The sequence below is a fragment of the Chiloscyllium plagiosum genome, unplaced genomic scaffold, assembly GCF_037043375.1.
Source record: "Chiloscyllium plagiosum isolate Xiang-an unplaced genomic scaffold, Cpla_swu_hap1 HiC_scaffold_6, whole genome shotgun sequence".
NCBI classification, from domain to species: domain Eukaryota; kingdom Metazoa; phylum Chordata; class Chondrichthyes; order Orectolobiformes; family Hemiscylliidae; genus Chiloscyllium; species Chiloscyllium plagiosum.
This window is the reverse complement of record NW_028270144.1, coordinates 2,633,556-2,659,860: the sequence shown is the minus strand read 5'-3', so window position 1 is coordinate 2,659,860 and position 26,305 is coordinate 2,633,556. Positions and strand designations below refer to the sequence as shown.

Below are 26,305 nucleotides of genomic sequence, written 5' to 3'. Positions count from 1 at the left end.
CTGTTTGGAAAGATGTGACTGTTTGGAGTGATGGGACTGTTTGGAGTGATGGGGTTGTTTGGAGTGATGGAGCTGTTTGCAGCGATGGGAATGTTTGGAGTGATGGAGTTGTTAAGAGTGATGGAGCTTTGTTGAGCGATGGGACTGTTTGGAGTGATGGGACTGTTTGGGGTGATGGGGTTGTTTGGAGTGATAGGGCTGTTTGGAGTGATAGGGCTGTTTGGAGTGATGGGACTGTTTGGAGTGATGTGCTTGTTTGGAGTGATGAGGTTGTTTGGAGTGATGGAGCTGTTTTGAGTGATGGAGCTGTTTGGAGTGATGGGACTGTTTAGAGTGATGGAGCTGTTTGGAATGTTGGGACTGTTTAGAGTGATGGAGCTGTTTGGAATGTTGGGACTGTTCGGAGTGATGGAGCTGTTTGGAATGTTGGGACTGTTCGGAGTGATGGAGCTGTTTGGAGTGTTGGGACTGTTCGGAGTGAAAGAGCTGTTTGGAGTGATGGGGTTGTTTGGAGTGATGAGGCTGTTTGGAGTGATGGGGTTGTTTGGAGTGATGAGGCTGTTTGGAGTGATGGAGCTGTTTGGAGTGTTGGGGTTGTTTGGAGTGATGAGGCTGTTTGGAGTGATGGAGCTGTTTGGAGTGATGGGGTTGTTTGGAGAGATTGAGCTGTTTGGAGTGATGGGACTGTTCGGAGTGATGGGGTTGTTTGGAGTGATGGGGCTGTTTGGAGTGATGGAGCTGTTTGGAGTGATGGGGCTGTTTGGAATGATGGAGCTGTTTGGAGTGATGGAGCTTTTTGGAGTGATGGGGCTGTTTGCAGTGATGGGGCTGTTTGGAGTTATGGGGCTGTTTGGAGTGATGGGGCTGTTTGGAGTGATGGAGCTGTTTGGAGTGATGGAGCTGTTTGATGTGATGGGGCTGTTTGGAGTGATGGGACTGTTTGGAGTGATGGGACTGTTTGGATTGATGGGGTTGTTTATAGTGATGGAGCTGTTTGATGTGATGGAGCTGTTTGGAGCGATGAGGTTGTTTGGAGTAATGGAGCTGTTTGGAGTGATGGGGTTGTTTGAAGTGATGGAGCTGTTTGGAGTGATGGGACTGTTTGGAGTGATGGGACTGCTTGGAGTATGGGGTTGTTTATAGTGATGGAGCTGTTTGGAGTGATGGGGCTGTTTGGAGTGATGGGATTGTTTGGAGTGACGGAGCCTTTTGGAGTGATGGGGCTGTTTGGAGTAATGGATCTGTTTGGAGTGATGGAGCTGATTGGAGTGATGGGACTGTTTGGAGTGATGGAGCTGTTTGGATGATGGGACTCTTTGGAGTGATGGGACTCTTTGGAGTGATGGGACTGTTTGGAGTGATGGGGTTGTTTGGAGTGATGGGGCTGTTTGGAGTAATGGGACTGTTTGGAGTGATGGGGTTGTTTGGAGTGATGGGACTGTTTGGAGTGATGGGGTTGTTTGGAGTGATGGAGATGTTTGGATGATGGGTCTGTTTGGAGTGATGGGACTGTTTGGAGTGATGGGAATTTTTGCAGTGATGGAGTTGTTAAGAGTGATGGAGCTGTTTGGAGTTATGGATCTGTTTGGAGTGATGGGATTGTATGGAGTGATGGGGTTGTTTATAGTGATGGAGCTGTTTGGTGTGATGGGTTTGTTTGGAGTGAGGGGACTGTTTGGAGTAATGGGGTTGTTTGGAGTGATGGAGCTGTTTGGAGTGATGGGACTGTTTGGCGGGAATGAGCTGTTTGGAGTAATGGGGTAGTTTGGAGTGATGGAGCTGTTTGGAGTGATGGGACTGTTTGGCGTGAATGAGCTGTTTGGAATGATCGGGTCGTTTGGAGTGATGGAGCTGTTTGGAGTGATGGGACTGTTTGGAGTGATGGTGTTGTTTGGAGTGATGGAGCTGTTTGGAATGATGTGACTGTTTGGAGTGATGGGACTGTTTGGAGTGATGGGGTTGTTTGGAGTGATGGAGCTGTTTGCAGCGATGGGACACTTTGGAGTGATGGGGTTGCATGCAGTGATGGAGCTGTTTGGAGAGTTGGGGCTGTATGGGGGGATGGGCTGTTTGGAGTGATGGGGTTGTTTGGAGTGATGGCGCTGTTTGGAGTGATGGGACTGTTTGGAGTGATAGAGCAATTTGGAGTAATGGGACTGTTTGGAGTGATGGGGCTGTTTAGAGTGATGGGGTTGTTTGGAGTAATGGAGCTGTTTGGTGAGATGGAACTGTTTGGAGTGATGGGTGTTTTTGGAGTGATGGGACTGTTCGGTGTGATGGAGCTGTTTGGAGTGATGGGACTGTTTGGAGTGATGGAGCTGTTTGGATGATGGGACTCTTTGGAGTGATGGGACTCTTTGGAGTGATGGGACTGTTTGGAGTGATGGGGTTGTTTTGAGTGATGGGGCTGTTTGGAGTGATGGGACTGTTTGGAGTGATGGGGTTGTTTGGAGTGATGGGACTGTTTGGAGTGATGGGGTTGTTTGGAGTGATGGAGATGTTTGGATGATGGGTCTGTTTGGAGTGATGGGACTGTTTGCAGTGATGGGAATGTTTGCAGTGATGGAGTTGTTAAGAGTGATGGAGCTGTTTGGAGTTATGGATCTGTTTGGAGTGATGGGATTGTATGGAGTGATGGGGTTGTTTATAGTGATGGAGCTGTTTGGTGTGATGGGTTTGTTTGGAGTGAGGGGACTGTTTGGAGTAATGGGGTTGGTTGGAGTGATGGAGCTGTTTGGAGTGATGGGACTGTTTGGCGGGAATGAGCTGTTTGGAGTAATGGGGTAGTTTGGAGTGATGGAGCTGTTTGGAGTGATGGGACTGTTTGGCGTGAATGAGCTGTTTGGAATGATCGGGTCGTTTGGAGTGATGGAGCTGTTTGGAGTGATGGGACTGTTTGGAGTGATGGTGTTGTTTGGAGTGATGGAGCTGTTTGGAATGATGTGACTGTTTGGAGTGATGGGACTGTTTGGAGTGATGGGGTTGTTTGGAGTGATGGAGCTGTTTGCAGCGATGGGACACTTTGGAGTGATGGGGTTGCATGCAGTGATGGAGCTGTTTGGAGAGTTGGGGCTGTATGGGGGGATGGGCTGTTTGGAGTGATGGGGTTGTTTGGAGTGATGGCGCTGTTTGGAGTGATGGGACTGTTTGGAGTGATAGAGCAATTTGGAGTAATGGGACTGTTTGGACTGATGGGGCTGTTTAGAGTGATGGGGTTGTTTGGAGTAATGGAGCTGTTTGGTGAGATGGAACTGTTTGGAGTGATGGGTGTTTTTGGAGTGATGGGACTGTTCGGTGTGATGGAGCTGTTTGGAGTGATGGGACTGTTTGGAGTGGCTGGGTTGGTTGGAGTGATGGAGCTGTTTGGAGAGTTGGGGCGGTATGGGGGGATGGGCTGTTTGGAGTGATGGGGTTGTTTGGAGTGATGGGGCTGTTTGGAGTGATAGAGCTGTTTGGAGTGATGGGACTGTTTGGAATGATGGAGCTGTTTGGAGTGATGGAGCTGTTTGATGTGATGGGGCTGTTTGGAGTGATGGGACTGTTTGGAGTGATGGGACTGTTTGGATTGATGGGGTTGTTTATGGTGATGGAGCTGTTTGATGTGATGGAGCTGTTTGGAGCGATGAGGTTGTTTGGAGTAATGGAGCTGTTTGGAGTGATGGGGTTGTTTGAAGTGATGGAGCTGTTTGGAGTGTTGGGACTGTTTGGAGTGATGGGACTGCTTGGAGTATGGGGTTGTTTATAGTGATGGAGCTGTTTGGAGTGATGGGGCTGTTTGGAGTGATGGGATTGTTTGGAGTGACGGAGCCTTTTGGAGTGATGGGGCTGTTTGGAGTAATGGATCTGTTTGGAGTGATGGAGCTGATTGGAGTGATGGGACTGTTTGGAGTGATGGAGCTGTTTGGATGATGGGACTCTTTGGAGTGATGGGACTCTTTGGAGTGATGGGACTGTTTGGAGTGATGGGGTTGTTTGGAGTGATGGGGCTGTTTGGAGTGATGGGACTGTTTGGAGTGATGGGGTTGTTTGGAGTGATGGGACTGTTTGGAGTGATGGGGTTGTTTGGAGTGATGGAGATGTTTGGATGATGGGTCTGTTTGGAGTGATGGGAATGTTTGCAGTGATGGGAATGTTTGCAGTGATGGAGTTGTTAAGAGTGATGGAGCTGTTTGGAGTTATGGATCTGTTTGGAGTGATGGGATTGTATGGAGTGATGGGGTTGTTTATAGTGATGGAGCTGTTTGGTGTGATGGGTTTGTTTGGAGTGAGGGGACTGTTTGGAGTAATGGGGTTGTTTGGAGTGATGGAGCTGTTTGGAGTGATGGGACTGTTTGGCGGGAATGAGCTGTTTGGAGTAATGGGGTAGTTTGGAGTGATGGAGCTGTTTGGAGTGATGGGACTGTTTGGCGTGAATGAGCTGTTTGGAATGATCGGGTCGTTTGGAGTGATGGAGCTATTTGGAGTGATGGGACTGTTTGGAGTGATGGTGTTGTTTGGAGTGATGGAGCTGTTTGGAATGATGTGACTGTTTGGAGTGATGGGACTGTTTGGAGTGATGGGGTTGTTTGGAGTGATGGAGCTGTTTGCAGCGATGGGACACTTTGGAGTGATGGGGTTGCATGCAGTGATGGAGCTGTTTGGAGAGTTGGGGCTGTATGGGGGGATGGGCTGTTTGGAGTGATGGGGTTGTTTGGAGTGATGGCGCTGTTTGGAGTGATGGGACTGTTTGGAGTGATAGAGCAATTTGGAGTAATGGGACTGTTTGGAGTGATGGGGCTGTTTAGAGTGATGGGGTTGTTTGGAGTAATGGAGCTGTTTGGTGAGATGGAACTGTTTGGAGTGATGGGTGTTTTTGGAGTGATGGGACTGTTCGGTGTGATGGAGCTGTTTGGAGTGATGGGCCTGTTTGGAGTGGCTGGGTTGGTTGGAGTGATGGAGCTGTTTGGAGAGTTGGGGCGGTATGGGGGGATGGGCTGTTTGGAGTGATGGGGTTGTTTGGAGTGATGGGGCTGTTTGGAGTGATAGAGCTGTTTGGAGTGATGGAACTGTTCGGAGTGATGGAGCTGTTTGGAATGTTGGGACTGTTCGGAGTGATGGAGCTGTTTGGAATGTTGGGACGGTTTGGAGTGATGGAGCTGTTTGGAGTGTTGGGACTGTTCGGAGTGAAAGAGCTGTTTGGAGTGATGGGGTTGTTTGGAGTGATGAGGCTGTTTGGAGTGATGGGGTTGTTTGGAGTGATGAGGCTGTTTGGAGTGATGGAGCTGTTTGGAGTGTTGGGGTTGTTTGGACTGATGAGGCTGTTTGGAGTGATGGAGCTGTTTGGACTGATGGGGTTGTTTGGAGTGATTGAGCTGTTTGGAGTGATGGGACTGTTCGGAGTGATGGGGCTGTTTGGAGTGATGGGGCTGTTTGGAGTGATGGAGCTGTTTGGAGTGATGGGGCTGTTTGGAATGATGGAGCTGTTTGGAGTGATGGAGCTGTTTGGAGTGATGGGACTGTTTGGAGTGATGGGGTTGTTTGGAGTGATGGGACTGTTTGGAGTGATGGGGTTGTTTGGAGTGATGGAGATGTTTGGATGATGGGTCTGTTTGGAGTGATGGGACTGTTTGGAGTGATGGGAATGTTTGCAGTGATGGAGTTGTTAAGAGTGATGGAGCTGTTTGGAGTTATGGGTCTGTTTGGAGTGACGGGATTGTATGGAGTGATGGGGTTGTTTATAGTGATGGAGCTGTTTGGTGTGATGGGTTTGTTTGGAGTGAGGGGACTGTTTGGAGTAATGGGGTTGTTTGGAGTGATGGAGCTGTTTGGAGTGATGGGACTGTTTGGCGGGAATGAGCTGTTTGGAGTAATGGGGTAGTTTGGAGTGATGGAGCTGTTTGGAGTGATGGGACTGTTTGGCGTGAATGAGCTGTTTGGAATGATCGGGTCGTTTGGAGTGATGGAGCTGTTTGGAGTGATGGGACTGTTTGGAGTGATGGTGTTGTTTGGAGTGATGGAGCTGTTTGGAAAGATGTGACTGTTTGGAGTGATGGGACTCTTTGGAGTGATGGGGTTGTTTGGAGTGATGGAGCTGTTTGCAGCGATGGGAATGTTTGGAGTGATGGAGTTGTTAAGAGTGATGGAGCTTTGTTGAGCGATGGGACTGTTTGGAGTGATGGGACTGTTTGGGGTGATGGGGTTGTTTGGAGTGATAGGGCTGTTTGGAGTGATAGGGCTGTTTGGAGTGATGGGACTGTTTGGAGTGATGTGCTTGTTTGGAGTGATGAGGTTGTTTGGAGTGATGGAGCTGTTTTGAGTGATGGAGCTGTTTGGAGTGATGGGACTGTTTAGAGTGATGGAGCTGTTTGGAATGTTGGGACTGTTTAGAGTGATGGAGCTGTTTGGAATGTTGGGACTGTTCGGAGTGATGGAGCTGTTTGGAATGTTGGGACTGTTCGGAGTGATGGAGCTGTTTGGAATGTTGGGACTGTTCGGAGTGATGGAGCTGTTTGGAATGTTGGGACTGTTCGGAGTGATGGAGCTGTTTGGAATGTTGGGACTGTTCGGAGTGATGGAGCTGTTTGGAATGTTGGGACTGTTCGGAGTGATGGAGCTGTTTGGAATGTTGGGACTGTTCGGAGTGATGGAGCTGTTTGGAATGTTGGGACTGTTCGGAGTGATGGAGCTGTTTGGAGTGTTGGGACTGTTCGGAGTGAAAGAGCTGTTTGGAGTGATGGGGTTGTTTGGAGTGATGAGGCTGTTTGGAGTGATGGGGTTGTTTGGAGTGATGAGGCTGTTTGGAGTGATGGAGCTGTTTGGAGTGTTGGGGTTGTTTGGAGTGATGAGGCTGTTTGGAGTGATGGAGCTGTTTGGAGTGATGGGGTTGTTTGGAGAGATTGAGCTGTTTGGAGTGATGGGACTGTTCGGAGTGATGGGGCTGTTTGGAGTGATGGGGCTGTTTGGAGTGATGGAGCTGTTTGGAGTGATGGGGCTGTTTGGAATGATGGAGCTGTTTGGAGTGATGGAGCTTTTTGGAGTGATGGGGCTGTTTGGAGTGATGGGGCTGTTTGGAGTGATGGGGCTGTTTGGAGTGATGGGGCTGTTTGGAGTGATGGAGCTGTTTGGAGTGATGGAGCTGTTTGATGTGATGGGGCTGTTTGGAGTGATGGGACTGTTTGGATTGATGGGGTTGTTTATAGTGATGGAGCTGTTTGATGTGATGGAGCTGTTTGGAGCGATGAGGTTGTTTGGATAATGGAGCTGTTTGGAGTGATGGGGTTGTTTGAAGTGATGGAGCTGTTTGGAGTGATGGGACTGTTTGGAGTGATGGGACTGCTTGGAGTATGGGGTTGTTTATAGTGATGGAGCTGTTTGGAGTGATGGGGCTGTTTGGAGTGATGGGATTGTTTGGAGTGATGGAGCCTTTTGGAGTGATGGGGCTGTTAGGAGTAATGGATCTGTTTGGAGTGATGGAGTTGATTGGAGTGATGGGACTGTTTGGAGTGATGGAGCTGTTTGGATGATGGGACTCTTTGGAGTGATGGGACTCTTTGGAGTGATGGGACTGTTTGGAGTGATGGGGTTGTTTGGAGTGATGGGGCTGTTTGGAGTGATGGGACTGTTTGGCGTGAATGAGCTGTTTGGAATGATCGGGTCGTTTGGAGTGATGGAGCTGTTTGGAGTGATGGGACTGTTTGGAGTGATGGTGATGTTTGGAGTGATGGAGCTGTTTGGAAAGATGTGACTGTTTGGAGTGATGGGACTCTTTGGAGTGATGGGGTTGTTTGGAGTGATGGAGCTGTTTGCAGCGATGGGAATGTTTGGAGTGATGGAGTTGTTAAGAGTGATGGAGCTTTGTTGAGCGATGGGACTGTTTGGAGTGATGGGACTGTTTGGGGTGATGGGGTTGTTTGGAGTGATAGGGCTGTTTGGAGTGATAGGGCTGTTTGGAGTGATGGGACTGTTTGGAGTGATGTGCTTGTTTGGAGTGATGAGGTTGTTTGGAGTGATGGAGCTGTTTTGAGTGATGGAGCTGTTTGGAGTGATGGGACTGTTTAGAGTGATGGAGCTGTTTGGAATGTTGGGACTGTTTAGAGTGATGGAGCTGTTTGGAATGTTGGGACTGTTCGGAGTGATGGAGCTGTTTGGAATGTTGGGACTGTTCGGAGTGATGGAGCTGTTTGGAATGTTGGGACTGTTCGGAGTGATGGAGCTGTTTGGAATGTTGGGACTGTTCGGAGTGATGGAGCTGTTTGGAATGTTGGGACTGTTCGGAGTGATGGAGCTGTTTGGAATGTTGGGACTGTTCGGAGTGATGGAGCTGTTTGGAATGTTGGGACTGTTCGGAGTGATGGAGCTGTTTGGAATGTTGGGACTGTTCGGAGTGATGGAGCTGTTTGGAGTGTTGGGACTGTTCGGAGTGAAAGAGCTGTTTGGAGTGATGGGGTTGTTTGGAGTGATGAGGCTGTTTGGAGTGATGGGGTTGTTTGGAGTGATGAGGCTGTTTGGAGTGATGGAGCTGTTTGGAGTGTTGGGGTTGTTTGGAGTGATGAGGCTGTTTGGAGTGATGGAGCTGTTTGGAGTGATGGGGTTGTTTGGAGAGATTGAGCTGTTTGGAGTGATGGGACTGTTCGGAGTGATGGGGCTGTTTGGAGTGATGGGGCTGTTTGGAGTGATGGAGCTGTTTGGAGTGATGGGGCTGTTTGGAATGATGGAGCTGTTTGGAGTGATGGAGCTTTTTGGAGTGATGGGGCTGTTTGGAGTGATGGGGCTGTTTGGAGTGATGGGGCTGTTTGGAGTGATGGGGCTGTTTGGAGTGATGGAGCTGTTTGGAGTGATGGAGCTGTTTGATGTGATGGGGCTGTTTGGAGTGATGGGACTGTTTGGATTGATGGGGTTGTTTATAGTGATGGAGCTGTTTGATGTGATGGAGCTGTTTGGAGCGATGAGGTTGTTTGGATAATGGAGCTGTTTGGAGTGATGGGGTTGTTTGAAGTGATGGAGCTGTTTGGAGTGATGGGACTGTTTGGAGTGATGGGACTGCTTGGAGTATGGGGTTGTTTATAGTGATGGAGCTGTTTGGAGTGATGGGGCTGTTTGGAGTGATGGGATTGTTTGGAGTGATGGAGCCTTTTGGAGTGATGGGGCTGTTAGGAGTAATGGATCTGTTTGGAGTGATGGAGTTGATTGGAGTGATGGGACTGTTTGGAGTGATGGAGCTGTTTGGATGATGGGACTCTTTGGAGTGATGGGACTCTTTGGAGTGATGGGACTGTTTGGAGTGATGGGGTTGTTTGGAGTGATGGGGCTGTTTGGAGTGATGGGACTGTTTGGAGTGATGGGGTTGTTTGGAGTGATGGGACTGTTTGGAGTGATGGGGTTGTTTGGAGTGATGGAGATGTTTGGATGATGGGTCTGTTTGGAGTGATGGGACTGTTTGGAGTGATGGGAATGTTTGCAGTGATGGAGTTGTTAAGAGTGATGGAGCTGTTTGGAGTTATGGATCTGTTTGGAGTGATGGGATTGTATGGAGTGATGGGGTTGTTTATAGTGATGGAGCTGTTTGGTGTGATGGGTTTGTTTGGAGTGAGGGGACTGTTTGGAGTAATGGGGTTGTTTGGAGTGATGGAGCTGTTTGGAGTGATGGGACTGTTTGGCGGGAATGAGCTGTTTGGAGTAATGGGGTAGTTTGGAGTGATGGAGCTGTTTGGAGTGATGGGACTGTTTGGCGTGAATGAGCTGTTTGGAATGATCGGGTCGTTTGGAGTGATGGAGCTGTTTGGAGTGATGGGACTGTTTGGAGTGATGGTGTTGTTTGGAGTGATGGAGCTGTTTGGAATGATGTGACTGTTTGGAGTGATGGGACTGTTTGGAGTGATGGGGTTGTTTGGAGTGATGGAGCTGTTTGCAGCGATGGGACACTTTGGAGTGATGGGGTTGCATGCAGTGATGGAGCTGTTTGGAGAGTTGGGGCTGTATGGGGGGATGGGCTGTTTGGAGTGATGGGGTTGTTTGGAGTGATGGCGCTGTTTGGAGTGATGGGATTGTTTGGAGTGATAGAGCAATTTGGAGTAATGGGACTGTTTGGAGTGATGGGGCTGTTTAGAGTGATGGGGTTGTTTGGAGTAATGGAGCTGTTTGGTGAGATGGAACTGTTTGGAGTGATGGGTGTTTTTGGAGTGATGGGACTGTTCGGTGTGATGGAGCTGTTTGGAGTGATGGGACTGTTTGGAGTGGCTGGGTTGGTTGGAGTGATGGAGCTGTTTGGAGAGTTGGGGCGGTATGGGGGGATGGGCTGTTTGGAGTGATGGGGTTGTTTGGAGTGATGGGGCTGTTTGGAGTGATAGAGCTGTTTGGAGTGATGGGACTGTTCGGAGTGATGGAGCTGTTTGGAATGTTGGGACTGTTCGGAGTGATGGAGCTGTTTGGAATGTTGGGACGGTTCGGAGTGATGGAGCTGTTTGGAGTGTTGGGACTGTTCGGAGTGAAAGAGCTGTTTGGAGTGATGGGGTTGTTTGGAGTGATGAGGCTGTTTGGAGTGATGGGGTTGTTTGGAGTGATGAGGCTGTTTGGAGTGATGGAGCTGTTTGGAGTGTTGGGGTTGTTTGGAGTGATGAGGCTGTTTGGAGTGATGGAGCTGTTTGGAGTGATGGGGTTGTTTGGAGTGATTGAGCTGTTTGGAGTGATGGGACTGTTCGGAGTGATGGGGCTGTTTGGAGTGATGGGGCTGTTTGGAGTGATGGAGCTGTTTGGAGTGATGGGGCTGTTTGGAATGATGGAGCTGTTTGGAGTGATGGAGCTGTTTGGAGTGATGGGGCTGTTTGGAGTGATGGAGCTGTTTGATGTGATGGGGCTGTTTGGAGTGATGGGACTGTTTGGAGTGATGGGACTGTTTGGAGTGATGGGACTGTTTGGATTGATGGGGTTGTTTATAGTGATGGAGCTGTTTGATGTGATGGAGCTGTTTGGAGCGATGAGGTTGTTTGGAGTGATGGAGCTGTTTGGAGTGATGGGACTGTTTGGAGTGATAGAGCTGTTTGGAGTGATGGGACTGTTTGGGGTGATAGAGCTGTTTGGAGTGATGGGACTGTTGGAGTGATGTGGTTGTTTGGAGTGATGGAGTTGTTTGGAGTAATGGAACTGTTTGGAGTGATGTGGTTGTTTGGAGTGATGGAGCTGTTTGGTGTGATGGAGCTGTTTGCAGTGATGGGACTGTTTGGAGTGATGGGGTTGTTTGGAGTGATGGAGCTGTTTGGAGTGATGGAGCTGTTTGGAGTGATGGAGCTGTTTGGAGTGCTGGGGTTGTTTGGATTCACGGGACTGTTTGGAGTGATGGGGTTGTTTGGAGTGATGGGAATGTTTGCAGTGATGGAGTTGTTAAGAGTGATGGAGCTGTTTGGAGTTATGGGTCTGTTTGGAGTGACAGGATTGTATGGAGTGATGGGGTTGTTTATAGTGATGGAGCTGTTTGGTGTGATTGGTTTGTTTGGAGTGAGGGAACTGTTTGGAGTAATGGGGTTGTTTGGAGTGATGGAGCTGTTTGGAGTGATGGGACTGTTTGGCGGGAATGAGCTGTTTGGAGTAATGGGGTAGTTTGGAGTGATGGAGCTGTTTGGAGTGATGGGACTGTTTGGCGTGAATGAGCTGTTTGGAATGATCGGGTCGTTTGGAGTGATGGAGCTGTTTGGAGTGATGGGACTGTTTGGAGTGATGGTGTTGTTTGGAGTGATGGAGCTGTTTGGAAAGATGTGACTGTTTGGAGTGATGGGACTGTTTGGAGTGATGGGGTTGTTTGGAGTGATGGAGCTGTTTGCAGCGATGGGAATGTTTGGAGTGATGGAGTTGTTAAGAGTGATGGAGCTTTGTTGAGCGATGGGACTGTTTGGAGTGATGGGACTGTTTGGGGTGATGGGGTTGTTTGGGGTGATAGGGCTGTTTGGAGTGATAGGGCTGTTTGGAGTGATGGGGTTGTTTTGAGTGATGGGGCTGTTTGGAGTGATGAGGTTGTTTGGAGTGATGGAGCTGTTTTGAGTGATGGAGCTGTTTGGAGTGATGGGACTGTTTAGAGTGATGGAGCTGTTTGGAATGTTGGGACTGTTTAGAGTGATGGAGCTGTTTGGAATGTTGGGGCTGTTTGGAGTGATGGAGTTGTTTGGAGTGATGGGGCTGTTTGGAGTGATGGGGCTGTTTGGAGTGATGGAGCTGTTTGGAGTGATGGGACTGTTTGGAGTGATGGGGTTGTTTGGAGTGATGGAGATGTTTGGATGATGGGTCTGTTTGGAGTGATGGGACTGTTTGGAGTGATGGGAATGTTTGCAGTGATGGAGTTGTTAAGAGTGATGGAGCTGTTTGGAGTTATGGATCTGTTTGGAGTGATGGGATTGTATGGAGTGATGGGGTTGTTTATAGTGATGGAGCTGTTTGGTGTGATGGGTTTGTTTGGAGTGAGGGGACTGTTTGGAGTAATGGGGTTGTTTGGAGTGATGGAGCTGTTTGGAGTGATGGGACTGTTTGGCGGGAATGAGCTGTTTGGAGTAATGGGGTAGTTTGGAGTGATGGAGCTGTTTGGAGTGATGGGACTGTTTGGCGTGAATGAGCTGTTTGGAATGATCGGGTCGTTTGGAGTGATGGAGCTGTTTGGAGTGATGGGACTGTTTGGAGTGATGGTGTTGTTTGGAGTGATGGAGCTGTTTGGAATGATGTGACTGTTTGGAGTGATGGGACTGTTTGGAGTGATGGGGTTGTTTGGAGTGATGGAGCTGTTTGCAGCGATGGGACACTTTGGAGTGATGGGGTTGCATGCAGTGATGGAGCTGTTTGGAGAGTTGGGGCTGTATGGGGGGATGGGCTGTTTGGAGTGATGGGGTTGTTTGGAGTGATGGCGCTGTTTGGAGTGATGGGACTGTTTGGAGTGATAGAGCAATTTGGAGTAATGGGACTGTTTGGAGTGATGGGGCTGTTTAGAGTGATGGGGTTGTTTGGAGTAATGGAGCTGTTTGGTGAGATGGAACTGTTTGGAGTGATGGGTGTTTTTGGAGTGATGGGACTGTTCGGTGTGATGGAGCTGTTTGGAGTGATGGGACTGTTTGGAGTGGCTGGGTTGGTTGGAGTGATGGAGCTGTTTGGAGAGTTGGGGCAGTATGGGGGGATGGGCTATTTGGAGTGATGGGGTTGTTTGGAGTGATGGGGCTGTTTGGAGTGATAGAGCTGTTTGGAGTGATGGGACTGTTCGGAGTGATGGAGCTGTTTGGAATGTTGGGACTGTTCGGAGTGATGGAGCTGTTTGGAATGTTGGGACGGTTCGGAGTGATGGAGCTGTTTGGAGTGTTGGGACTGTTCGGAGTGAAAGAGCTGTTTGGAGTGATGGGGTTGTTTGGAGTGATGAGGCTGTTTGGAGTGATGGGGTTGTTTGGAGTGATGAGGCTGTTTGGAGTGATGGAGCTGTTTGGAGTGTTGGGGTTGTTTGGAGTGATGAGGCTGTTTGGAGTGATGGAGCTGTTTGGAGTGATGGGGTTGTTTGGAGTGATTGAGCTGTTTGGAGTGATGGGACTGTTCGGAGTGATGGGGCTGTTTGGAGTGATGGGGCTGTTTGGAGTGATGGAGCTGTTTGGAGTGATGGGGCTGTTTGGAATGATGGAGCTGTTTGGAGTGATGGAGCTGTTTGGAGTGATGGGGCTGTTTGGAGTGATGGAGCTGTTTGATGTGATGGGGCTGTTTGGAGTGATGGGACTGTTTGGAGTGATGGGACTGTTTGGAGTGATGGGACTGTTTGGATTGATGGGGTTGTTTATAGTGATGGAGCTGTTTGATGTGATGGAGCTGTTTGGAGCGATGGGGTTGTTTGGAGTGATGGAGCTGTTTGGAGTGATGGAGCTGTTTGATGTGATGGGGCTGTTTGGAGTGATGGGACTGTTTGGAGTGATGGGGCTGTTTGGAGTGATGGGGCTGTTTGGAGTGATGGGGCTGTTTGGAGTGATGGGGCTGTTTGGAGTGATGGAGCTGTTTGGAGTGATGGGACTGTTTGGAGTGATGGGGCTGTTTGGAGCGATGGGGTTGTTTGGAGTGATGGAGCTGTTTGGAGTGATGGAGCTGTTTGATGTGATGGGGCTGTTTGGAGTGATGGGGCTGTTTGGAGTGATGGGGCTGTTTGGAGTGATGGGGCTGTTTGGAGTGATGGAGCTGTTTGGAGTGATGGGGCTGTTTGGAGTGATGGGGCTGTTTGGAGTGATGGGACTGTTTGGAGTGATGGGGTTGTTTGGAGTGATGGAGCTGTTTGCAGCGATGGGACACTTTGGAGTGATGGGGTTGCATGCAGTGATGGAGCTGTTTGGAGAGTTGGGGCTGTATGGGGGGATGGGCTGTTTGGAGTGATGGGGTTGTTTGGAGTGATGGCGCTGTTTGGAGTGATGGGACTGTTTGGAGTGATAGAGCAATTTGGAGTAATGGGACTGTTTGGAGTGATGGGGCTGTTTAGAGTGATGGGGTTGTTTGGAGTAATGGAGCTGTTTGGTGAGATGGAACTGTTTGGAGTGATGGGTGTTTTTGGAGTGATGGGACTGTTCGGTGTGATGGAGCTGTTTGGAGTGATGGGACTGTTTGGAGTGGCTGGGTTGGTTGGAGTGATGGAGCTGTTTGGAGAGTTGGGGCAGTATGGGGGGATGGGCTATTTGGAGTGATGGGGTTGTTTGGAGTGATGGGGCTGTTTGGAGTGATAGAGCTGTTTGGAGTGATGGGACTGTTCGGAGTGATGGAGCTGTTTGGAATGTTGGGACTGTTCGGAGTGATGGAGCTGTTTGGAATGTTGGGACGGTTCGGAGTGATGGAGCTGTTTGGAGTGTTGGGACTGTTCGGAGTGAAAGAGCTGTTTGGAGTGATGGGGTTGTTTGGAGTGATGAGGCTGTTTGGAGTGATGGGGTTGTTTGGAGTGATGAGGCTGTTTGGAGTGATGGAGCTGTTTGGAGTGTTGGGGTTGTTTGGAGTGATGAGGCTGTTTGGAGTGATGGAGCTGTTTGGAGTGATGGGGTTGTTTGGAGTGATTGAGCTGTTTGGAGTGATGGGACTGTTCGGAGTGATGGGGCTGTTTGGAGTGATGGGGCTGTTTGGAGTGATGGAGCTGTTTGGAGTGATGGGGCTGTTTGGAATGATGGAGCTGTTTGGAGTGATGGAGCTGTTTGGAGTGATGGGGCTGTTTGGAGTGATGGAGCTGTTTGATGTGATGGGGCTGTTTGGAGTGATGGGACTGTTTGGAGTGATGGGACTGTTTGGAGTGATGGGACTGTTTGGATTGATGGGGTTGTTTATAGTGATGGAGCTGTTTGATGTGATGGAGCTGTTTGGAGCGATGGGGTTGTTTGGAGTGATGGAGCTGTTTGGAGTGATGGAGCTGTTTGATGTGATGGGGCTGTTTGGAGTGATGGGACTGTTTGGAGTGATGGGGCTGTTTGGAGTGATGGGGCTGTTTGGAGTGATGGGGCTGTTTGGAGTGATGGGGCTGTTTGGAGTGATGGAGCTGTTTGGAGTGATGGGACTGTTTGGAGCGATGGGGTTGTTTGGAGTGATGGAGCTGTTTGGAGTGATGGAGCTGTTTGATGTGATGGGGCTGTTTGGAGTGATGGGGCTGTTTGGAGTGATGGGGCTGTTTGGAGTGATGGGGCTGTTTGGAGTGATGGAGCTGTTTGGAGTGATGAGGCTGTTTGGAGTGATGGAGCTGTTTGGAGTGATGGGGTTGTTTGGAGTGATTGAGCTGTTTGGAGTGATGGGACTGTTCGGAGTGATGGGGCTGTTTGGAGTGATGGGGCTGTTTGGAGTGATGGAGCTGTTTGGAGTGATGGGGCTGTTTGGAATGATGGAGCTGTTTGGAGTGATGGAGCTGTTTGGAGTGATGGGGCTGTTTGGAGTGATGGAGCTGTTTGATGTGATGGGGCTGTTTGGAGTGATGGGACTGTTTGGAGTGATGGGACTGTTTGGAGTGATGGGACTGTTTGGATTGATGGGGTTGTTTATAGTGATGGAGCTGTTTGATGTGATGGAGCTGTTTGGAGCGATGGGGTTGTTTGGAGTGATGGAGCTGTTTGGAGTGATGGAGCTGTTTGATGTGATGGGGCTGTTTGGAGTGATGGGACTGTTTGGAGTGATGGGGCTGTTTGGAGTGATGGGGCTGTTTGGAGTGATGGGGCTGTTTGGAGTGATGGGGCTGTTTGGAGTGATGGAGCTGTTTGGAGTGATGGGACTGTTTGGAGTGATGGGGCTGTTTGGAGCGATGGGGTTGTTTGGAGTGATGGAGCTGTTTGGAGTGATGGAGCTGTTTGATGTGATGGGGCTGTTTGGAGTGATGGGGCTGTTTGGAGTGATGGGGCTGTTTGGAGTGATGGGGCTGTTTGGAGTGATGGAGCTGTTTGGAGTGATGGGGCTGTTTGGAGTGATGGGGCTGTTTGGAGTGATGGAGCTGTTTGGAGTGATGGAGCTGTTTGATGTGATGGGGCTGTTTGGAGTGATGGGGCTGTTTGGAGTGATGGGGCTGTTTGGAGTGATGGGGCTGTTTGGAGTGATGGAGCTGTTTGATGTGATGGGGCTGTTTGGAGTGATGGGACTGTTTGGAGTGATGGGACTGTTTGAATTGATGGGGCTGTTTGGAGTGATGGGGCTGTTTGGAGTGATGGGGCTGTTTGGAGTGATGGGGCTGTTTGGAGTGATGGGGCTGTTCGGAGTGATGGGGCTGTTTGGAGTGATGGAGCTGTTTGGAGTGATGGAGCTGTTTGATGTGATGGGGCTGTTTGGAGTGATGGGACTGTTTGGAGTGATGGGACTGTTTGGATTGATGGGGTTGTTTATAGTGATGGAGCTGTTTGATGTGATGGAGCTGTTTGGAGCGATGAGGTTGTTTGGAGTAATGGAGCTGTTTGTAGTGATGGGGTTGTTTGAAGTGATGGAGCTGTTGGAGTGATGGGACTGTTTGGAGTGATGGGACTGCTTGGAGTATGGGGTTGATTATAGTGATGGAGCTGTTTGGAGTGATGGGGCTGTTTGGAGTGATGGGATTGTTTGGAGTGACGGAGCCTTTTGGAGTGATGGGGCTGTTTGGAGTAATGGAGCTGTTTGGAGTGATGGAGCTGATTGGAGTGATGGGACTGTTTGGAGTGATGGAGCTGTTTGGATGATGGGACTCTTTGGAGTGATGGGACTCTTTGGAGTGATGGGACTGTTTGGAGTGATGGGGTTGTTTGGAGTGATGGGACTGTTTGGAGTGATGGAGCTGTTTGGAGTGATGAGACTGTTTGGAGTGATGGCGCTGTTTGGATTGATGGGGCTGTTTGGAGTGATGGGGTTGTTTGGAGTGATGGGGCTGTTTGGAGTGATGGGACTGTTTGGAGTGATGGGGTTGTTTGGAGTGATGGGACTGTTTGGAGTGATAGGGTTGTTTGGAGTGATGGAGATGTTTGGATGATGGGTCTGTTTGGAGTGATGGGACTGTTTGGAGTGATGGGAATGTTTGCAGTGATGGAGTTGTTAAGAGTGATGGAGCTGTTTGGAGTTATGGGTCTGTTTGGAGTGATGGGATTGTATGGAGTGATGGGGTTGTTTATAGTGATGGAGCTGTTTGGTGTGATGGGTTTGTTTGGAGTGAGGGGACTGTTTGGAGTAATGGGGTTGTTTGGAGTGATGGAGCTGTTTGGAGTGATGGGACTGTTTGGCGGGAATGAGCTGTTTGGAGTAATGGGGTAGTTTGGAGTGATGGAGCTGTTTGGAGTGATGGGACTGTTTGGCGTGAATGAGCTGTTTGGAATGATCGGGTCGTTTGGAGTGATGGAGCTGTTTGGAGTGATGGGACTGTTTGGAGTGATGGTGTTGTTTGGAGTGATGGAGCTGTTTGGAATGATGTGACTGTTTGGAGTGATGGGACTGTTTGGAGTGATGGGGTTGTTTGGAGTGATGGAGCTGTTTGCAGCGATGGGACACTTTGGAGTGATGGGGTTGCATGCAGTGATGGAGCTGTTTGGAGAGTTGGGGCTGTATGGGGGGATGGGCTGTTTGGAGTGATGGGGTTGTTTGGAGTGATGGCGCTGTTTGGAGTGATGGGACTGTTTGGAGTGATAGAGCAATTTGGAGTAATGGGACTGTTTGGAGTGATGGGGCTGTTTAGAGTGATGGGGTTGTTTGGAGTAATGGAGCTGTTTGGTGAGATGGAACTGTTTGGAGTGATGGGTTTTTTTGGAGTGATGGGACTGTTCGGTGTGATGGAGCTGTTTGGAGTGATGGGAATGTTTGGAGTGGCTGGGTTGGTTGGAGTGATGGAGCTGTTTGGAGAGTTGGGGCGGTATGGGGGGATAGAGCTGTTTGGAGTGATGGGACTGTTTGGAGTGATGGAGCAGTTTGGAGTGATGGGACTGTTTGGAGTGATGGAGCTGTTTGGAGTGATGGGACTGTTGGGAGTGATGTGGTTGTTTGGAGTGATGGAGTTGTTTGGAGTAATGGAACTGTTTGGAGTGATGTGGTTGTTTGGAGTGATGGAGCTGTTTGGAGTGATGGGGCTGTTTGGAGTGATGGAGCTGTTTGGAGTGATGGAGCTGTTTGGAGTGATGGGACTGTTTGGAGTGATGGGGTTGTTTGGAGTGATGGAGCTGTTTGGAGTGATGGAGCTGTTTGGAGTGATGGAGCTGTTTGGAGTGCTGGGGTTGTTTGGATTCACGGGAGTGTTTGGAGTGATGGGGTTGTTTGGAGAGAAGGAGCTCTTTGTAGTAATGGAGCTGTTTGGAGTGATGCGGTTGTTTTAGTGATGGGGCTGCTTGCAGTGATGGGACTGTCTGGAGTGATGAAGCTGTTTGGAGTGATGGGGCTGTTTGGAGTGATGGGATTGTTTGGAGTGATGGAGCTGTTTGGAGAGTTGGGGCGGTATGGGGGGATGGGCTGTTTGGAGTGATGGGGTTGTTTGGAGTGATGGGGTTGTTTGGAGTGATGGGGCTGTTTGGAGTGATAGAGCTGTTTGGAGTGATGGGACTGTTTGGAGTGATGGAGCAGTTTGGAGTGATGGGACTGTTTGGAGTGATGGGACTGTTTGGAGTGATGGGACTGTTTGGAGTGATAGAGCTGTTTGGAGTGATGGGACTGTTTGGAGTGATGTGGTTGTTTGGAGTGATGGAGTTGTTTGGAGTAATGGAACTGTTTGGAGTGATCTGGTTGTTTGGAGTGATGGAGCTGTTTGGAGTGATGGGACTGTTTGGAGTGATAGAGCTGTTTGGAGTGATGGGACTGTTTGGAGTGATAGAGCTGTTTGGAGTGATGGAGTTGTTTGGAGTAATGGAACTGTTTGGAGTGATGTGGTTGTTTGGAGTGATGGAGCTGTTTGGAGTGATGGAGCTGTTTGGAGTGATGGAGCTGTTTGGAGTGCTGGGGTTGTTTGGATTCACGGGACTGTTTGGAGTGATGGGGTTGTTTGGAGAGAAGGAGCTCTTTGTAGTAATGGAGCTGTTTGGAGTGATGTGGTTGTTTTAGTGATGGGGCTGCTTGCAGTGATGGGACTGTCTGGAGTGATGGAGCTGTTTGGAGTGATGGGGCTGTTTGGAGTGATGGGATTGTTTGGAGTGATGGGGTTGTTTGGAGTGATGGAGCTGTTTGGAGTGATGGGGTTGTTTGGAGTGATGGGGTTGTTTGGAGTGATGGGACTGTTTGGAGTGATGGAGCTGTTTGGAGTGATGGGGTTGTTTGGAGTGATGGGGTTGTTTGGAGTGATGGGGCTATTTGGAGTGATGGGACTGTATGGAGTCAGGGGTTTGTTTGGAGTGACGGGGCTGTGTGGAGTGATGGAGCTGTTTGGAGTGATGGGGCTATTTGGAGTGATGGAGCTGTTTGGAGTGATGGAGCTGCTTGCAATGATGGGACTGCTGGAGTGATGGAGCTGTTTGGAGTGATGCAACTGTTTGGAGTGATGGAGCTGTTTGGAGTGATGGAGCTGTTTGGAGTGATGGAGCGTTTGGAGTGATGGGGCTGTTTGGAGTGATGTGGTTATTTGGAGTGATGGGAATGTTTGGAGTGATGGGGTTGTTTGGAGTGATGGGGTTGTTTGGAGTGATGGGGTTATTTGGAGTGATGGGACTGTTTGGAGTGATGGGGTTGTTTGGAGTGACGGGGCTGTGTGGAGTGAAGCAGCTATTGGGAGTGATGGGGCTGTTTGGAGTGATTTGGCTGTTTGGAGTGATGGAGCTTTTGGTGTGATGGAGCTGTTTGGAGTGATGGAGCTGTTTGGAGTGATGGGGTTGTTTGGGGTGATGGGGCTGTTTGGAGTGATGGAGCTGTTTGGAGAGATGGGGCTGTATGGAGTGAAGGAGCTGTTTGGAGTGATGGGGCTGTTTGGAGTGATGGGTCTGTTTGGAGTGATTTGGCTGTTTGGAGTGATGGAGCTGTTTGGAGTGATGGAGCTGTTTGGAGTGATGGGGCTGTTTGGAGTGATGGGAATGTTTGGAGTGATGGGGTTGTTTGGAGTGAAGGGGTTGTTTGGAGTGATGGGGTTAATTGGAGTGATGGGACTGTTTGGAGTGATGGGGTTGTTTGGAGTGACGGGGCTGTGTGGAGTGAAGCAGCTATTGGGAGTGATGGGGCTGTTTGGAGTGATTTGGCTGTTTGGAGTGATGGAGCTTTTGGTGTGATGGAGCTGTTTGGAGTGATGGAGCTGTTTGGAGTGATGGGGTTGTTTGGAGTGATGGGGCTGTTTGGAGTGATGGAGCTGTTTGGAGTGATGGGGCTGTATGGAGTGAAGGAGCTGTTTGGAGTGATGGGGCTGTTTGGAGTGATGCGTCTGTTTGGAGTGATTTGGCTGTTTGGAGTGATGGAGCTGTTTGGAGTGATGGGGTTGTTTGGAGTGATGGAGCTCTTTGGAGTGATGGGGCTGTTTGGTGTGATGGAGCTGTTTGGAGTGATGGGGTTGTTTGGAGTGATGGGGCTGTTTGGAGTGATGGAGCTGTTTGGAGTGATGGAGCTGTTTGGAGTGATGGGGCTGTTTGGAGTAATGGAGCTGTTTGGAGTGATGGGGCTGTTTGGAGAGATGGGGCTGTTTGGAGTGATGGAGCTGTTTGGAGTGATGGAGCTGTTTGGAGTGATGGGGCTGTTTGGTGTGATGGAGCTGTTTGGAGTGATGGGGTTGTTTGGAGTGATGGGGCTGTTTGGAGTGATGGAGCTGTTTGGAGTGATGGGGTTGTTTGGAGTCATGGGGTTGTTTGGAGTGATGGAGCTCTTCAGAGTAATGGAGCTGTTTGGAGTGATGTGGTTGTTTGGAGTGACAGGGCTGTGTGGAGTGAAGCAGCTCTTGGGAGTGATGGGGCTGTTTGGAGTGATGGAGCTGTTTGGAGTGATGGGGCTGTTTTGAGTGATGGAGCTGTTTGTAGTGATGGGGCTGTTTGGAGTGATGGAGCTGTTTGGAGTGATGGGGCTGTTTGGAGTGATGGAGATGTTTGGAGTGATTGAGCTGTTTGCAGTGATGGGGCTGTTTGGAGTGATGGAGCTATTTGGAGTGATGGGGCTGTTTGGAATGATGGGGCTGTTTGAAGTGATGGAGATGTTTGGAGTGATTGAGTTGTTTGGTGTGATAGGGTTGTTTGAAGTGATGGGACGGTTTGGAGTGATGGAGCTGTTTGGAGTGATGGGGCTGTTTGGAGTGATGTGGCTGTTTGGAGTGATGGGGCTGTTTGGAGTGATGGGGCTGTTTGGAGTGATGGGGCTGTTTGGAGTGATGGGGCTGTTTGGAGTGGTGGAGCTGTTTGGAGTGATGGGGCTGTTTGGAGTGATGGGGCTGTTTGGAGTGATGGAGCTGTTTGGAGTGATGGGGCTGTTTGGAGTGATGGGGCTGTTTGGAGTGATGGGGCTGTTTGGAGTGGTGGAGCTGTTTGGAGTGATGGGGCTGTTTGGAGTGATGGGGCTGTTTGGAGTGGTGGAGCTGTTTGGAGTGATGGGGCTGTTTGGTGTGATGGGGCTGTTTGGAATGATGGGGCTGTTTGGAGTGATGGGGCTGTTTGGAGTGATGGGGCTGTTTGGAGTGATGGGGCTGTTTGGAGTGGTGGAGCTGTTTGGAGTGATGGGGCTGTTTGGAGTGGTGGAGCTGTTTGGAGTGATGGGGTTGTTTGGAGTGATGGGGCTGTTTGGAGTGGTGGAGCTGTTTGGAGTGATGGAGCTGTTTGGAGTGATGGAGCTGTTTGGAGTGATGGGGCTGTTTGGAGTGATGGGGCTGTTTGGAGTGATGGGGCTGTTTGGAGTGATGGGGCTGTTTGGAGTGATGGAGCTGTTTGGAGTGATGGGGCTGTTTGGAGTGATGGGGCTGTTTGGAGTGATGGGGCTGTTTGGAGTGATGGAGCTGTTTGGAGTGATGGGGCTGTTTGGAGTGATGGGGCTGTTTGGAGTGATGGAGCTGTTTGGAGTGATGGGGCTGTTTGGAGTGATGGGGCTGTTTGGAGTGATGGGGCTGTTTGGAGTGATGGGGCTGTTTGGAGTGATGGGGCTGTTTGGAGTGATGGGGCTGTTTGGAGTGATGGGGCTGTTTGGAGTGATGGAGTTGTTTGGAGTGATGGGGCTGTTTGGAGTGATGGGGCTGTTTGGAGTGATGGGGCTGTTTGGAGTGATGGAGCTGTTTGGAGTGATGGGGCTGTTTGGAGTGATGGAGCTGTTTGGAGTGATGGGGCTGTTTGGAGTGATGGGGCTGTTTGGAGTGATGGGGCTGTTTGGAGTGATGGAGCTGTTTGGAGTGATGGGGCTGTTTGGAGTGATGGGGCTGTTTGGAGTGATGGGGCTGTTTGGAGTGATGGGGCTGTTTGGAGTGATGGGGCTGTTTGGAGTGATGGAGCTGTTTGGAGTGATGGGGCTGTTTGGAGTGATGGGGCTGTTTGGAGTGATGGGGCTGTTTGGAGTGATGGAGCTGTTTGGAGTGATGGGGCTGTTTGGAGTGATGGGGCTGTTTGGAGTGATGGAGCTGTTTGGAGTGATGGGGCTGTTTGGAGTGATGGGGCTGTTTGGAGTGATGGGGCTGTTTGGAGTGATGGGGCTGTTTGGAGTGATGGGGCTGTTTGGAGTGATGGGGCTGTTTGGAGTGATGGGGCTGTTTGGAGTGATGGAGTTGTTTGGAGTGATGGGGCTGTTTGGAGTGATGGGGCTGTTTGGAGTGATGGGGCTGTTTGGAGTGATGGAGCTGTTTGGAGTGATGGGGCTGTTTGGAGTGATGGAGCTGTTTGGAGTGATGGGGCTGTTTGGAGTGATGGGGCTGTTTGGAGTGATGGGGCTGTTTGGAGTGATGGGGCTGTTTGGAGTGATGGGGCTGTTTGGAGTGATGGAGCTGTTTGGAGTGATGGGGCTGTTTGGAGTGATGGGGCTGTTTGGAGTGATGGGGCTGTTTGGAGTGATGGGGCTGTTTGGAGTGATGGGGCTGTTTGGAGTGATGGGGCTGTTTGGAGTGATGGGGCTGTTTGATGAAGAGACAGCAAGTTGATTTGTACTTGGAGCATTCTTAAAGGTGAGTAATGTGGCTGAAGATATAGTGGTGCCAGTTTTCAGGAGTAATGTTGTGAGTATACATGAGGGAGAGTCCCTTGCCCAATTTGTGGCCGCCTCAAATGAGAATTGCAAATTCAGAGGATTCCTCCAAGATTCCTCGCGGGCTATTTTCAGCCCCACATACAAAGCCCTCCAATGGATTCTACCAACAAGGATATACCTGCATTTGAAGGCAGTTTTCAAAATTGCTGTCTCAGTGGAGTTAGCTGCCAGCCAAACAGCACTATTGAGTGACAACACTTGGGACTAAAATTGAATTGAATTTATTGTCACGTGTACTGAGGCACAGTGAAAAGCTTTGTCTTGCAAGTAATACAGGCAGATCACCGAGTTAAGTAGCATAGATAGTAAATAATAGGTAAACAGCGGCAAAAACAAAAACACAGGGACAGGCGAATGTTAAGCATTTGTGAGTCCATTCAGTATTTTAACAACAGTAGGGTACAAACTGTTACAAAACCGGCTGGTGCGTATGTTCAGGATTCTATACCTTCTCTCGGATGGTAGAGGTTGTAGAAAAGCATTGTCAGGGTGGGATGGATCTTTGAGAATGCTGGTGGCCTTTCCTTGACAGAGGACCTGGTAGATGCAGTCTATAGATGGGTGTCCAAAGTACTGGATACACGAGAGAGTGCAGTAACAAACATTTGAATGTCATCGCTGATATGGTAAAGTGGCCAGAAAGAGTCAATATACTGGAGTTGAGAAGCCCAGTGCCACAGGTGAAAGCAAGTGGGCCATGTTGCATGAAATTGTCAGGTACAACTCCAGCAAGACAAGAGGTATCTAAAGGAGAGAATTCAGAGGGCAAGGCACGAGGTACACACCAGCAGCTGAGTTGACTGGGTGTTAGCTGTGTCTGTGGGAGAAGCAGATGGCTCAAAGGTGGCAGAGTTTCAGTTAAACATCCTGTCAGTTGTGGGCTGAAGCTGGTTGTTTCTGAATGATTCCCAAATTAGACAGGAACACAGTAAAGGTGGAAGTGGATACAGCTGCAGGGCTGTCTCTGATTCCCGTATCTATACTTAGGAGTGGTTAAAGGCCCTGCCAGGAAGCCTGCCAAGATTACACCGTGGGCATACACTCAACAAGTGGTGCTACTGAAGGGATCAGTGTGCTGAACTGTCTCTGTACAGAGTGAAAGGAGATTACCCTGCATTTTTCAGATGTTCCTGAATACAGAAATTGGTGGACTTAAAAACAAGTTTGCAAGAGCTTTTGGATGGGTATAAATCTCTCTTCAAGGGAAACCTGGAGGAAATGAAAGAGAAAGTACCACTATCATCACATTATATGAAGTGTGTGCCAATTACAAGAACAAATGTAAACTCCCAGATCAGCTGGAATTTGGCATCTGTTTATCTTGAAGGTTTTCTCTGTTTGTTTTATTGATTCATGAATGTGGGTGTCACTGGCTCGGCCAGCATTTATTGCCCAGCTCTAGCTGCCCTTGAGAAGGTGACGGTGAGGATCTGATTTCCTGAATTGCTGCAGTCCATTTGGTTTAGGTAGATTCACAACGCTGTTGGGGAGGGATGGTTTGGAGGTACCGGCGTTGGATTGGGGTGCACAAAGTTAAAAATCATACAAACACCTGATGAAGGAGCAGCGCTCCAAAAGCTAGTGCTTCCAAATAAACCTGTTAGGAAGGGAGTTCTCCTGGTCACCTGCCAGAGTTATAACACAACAATGATGAACCTCACAATGAAATGTGGTTCCCATGTTTTAAGCAAATAATATTTACATTTCTTTTCCATTTGACAGGGAGATCTTACCTCATAAGTGGACCTTCTGTGTTCAAATTCACGGGAAGGCAATTGATCGGGCGATTTGAACCACAGCCATGGCTAAACTGTGAATAACTGACATGCTTTTCTACCAGACTGCCGGGGCCAAGACTTTGAGAATGTCGTTTCAAGAAGATAGAAATATAATCATTAGTATAAAATGAAATTAGCTACTCGATGAAGTTTAACCACTAACTCTTTTCCGATAAAATCATTGCATTTTAGTTTGAAATTGATTAATCAGCTGATTTCATTGTTCAATGCAATGCATAACCTGTACTAAAAGAATTCTGGATTAGTGGTGCTGGAAGAGTACAGCAGTTCAGGCAGCATCCGAGGAGCAGTAAAATCGACGTTTTGGGCAAAAGCCCTTCATCAGGAATAAAAGTTATTCCTGATTAAGGGCTTTTGCCCGAAACGTCGATTTTACTGCTCCTCAGATGCTGCCTGAACTGCTGTGCTTTTCCAGCACCACTAATCCAGAATCTGGTTTCCAGCATCTGCAGTCATTGTTTTTACCTGTACTAGAAGAATGTCAATTTGACACTTGAGTGTTCCATGTATCTCAACATAAATGATCAATGCATGCAGTTTGTTTTAAGGTGAATGTTTGTGTGTCATTTTCACATAATTATGGTGAAAGCAGAATATTCATAGATTTTGGGGAAAATGTTGCTTTTTACTAACTCATCAATTCAGTGCACTTATATCCCGCTACAATGTACCAATGTATCCTGTTGAAAATAAAGTACACATTAAAAGACAGTGATTTTCATTTGTCTGTGCATCAAGGCAGAATTTAATTTGAACTCACACTAATTCTTAACACAATAAATTGTGTGAGAGGAATTAGGAAACAATTCGTCATACAGATGATAGCCGAAGTATGAAAACTCCTCTTAGAAAATAAAACTGTGGATGCAAGCTTAATGATGATTTTAAACTGTATATTCACATCTGTCTTAAATTGTGATCTCATAGAGCCCTACCATACTTCAGTTGAGATCTAGTAT

The 26,305-nt window shown here is 49.0% G+C and overlaps 1 protein-coding gene across 1 annotated transcript in view; it reads left to right on the top strand.

Moving 5' to 3' along the window:
* The window catches only part of LOC122550421 (matrix metalloproteinase-20-like), an 82,707-nt gene extending 57,060 nt beyond the window's left edge, over window positions 1-25,647 (top strand). Inside the window, exon 10 of the mRNA XM_087987851.1 lies at window positions 25,270-25,647. Coding sequence (XP_087843977.1) covers window positions 25,270-25,367 — 98 coding nt within the window. The 3' untranslated portion in view covers window positions 25,368-25,647. The remainder of the gene's footprint in view (window positions 1-25,269) is intronic.
* The last annotated feature ends 658 nt before the right edge of the window (window positions 25,648-26,305 follow it).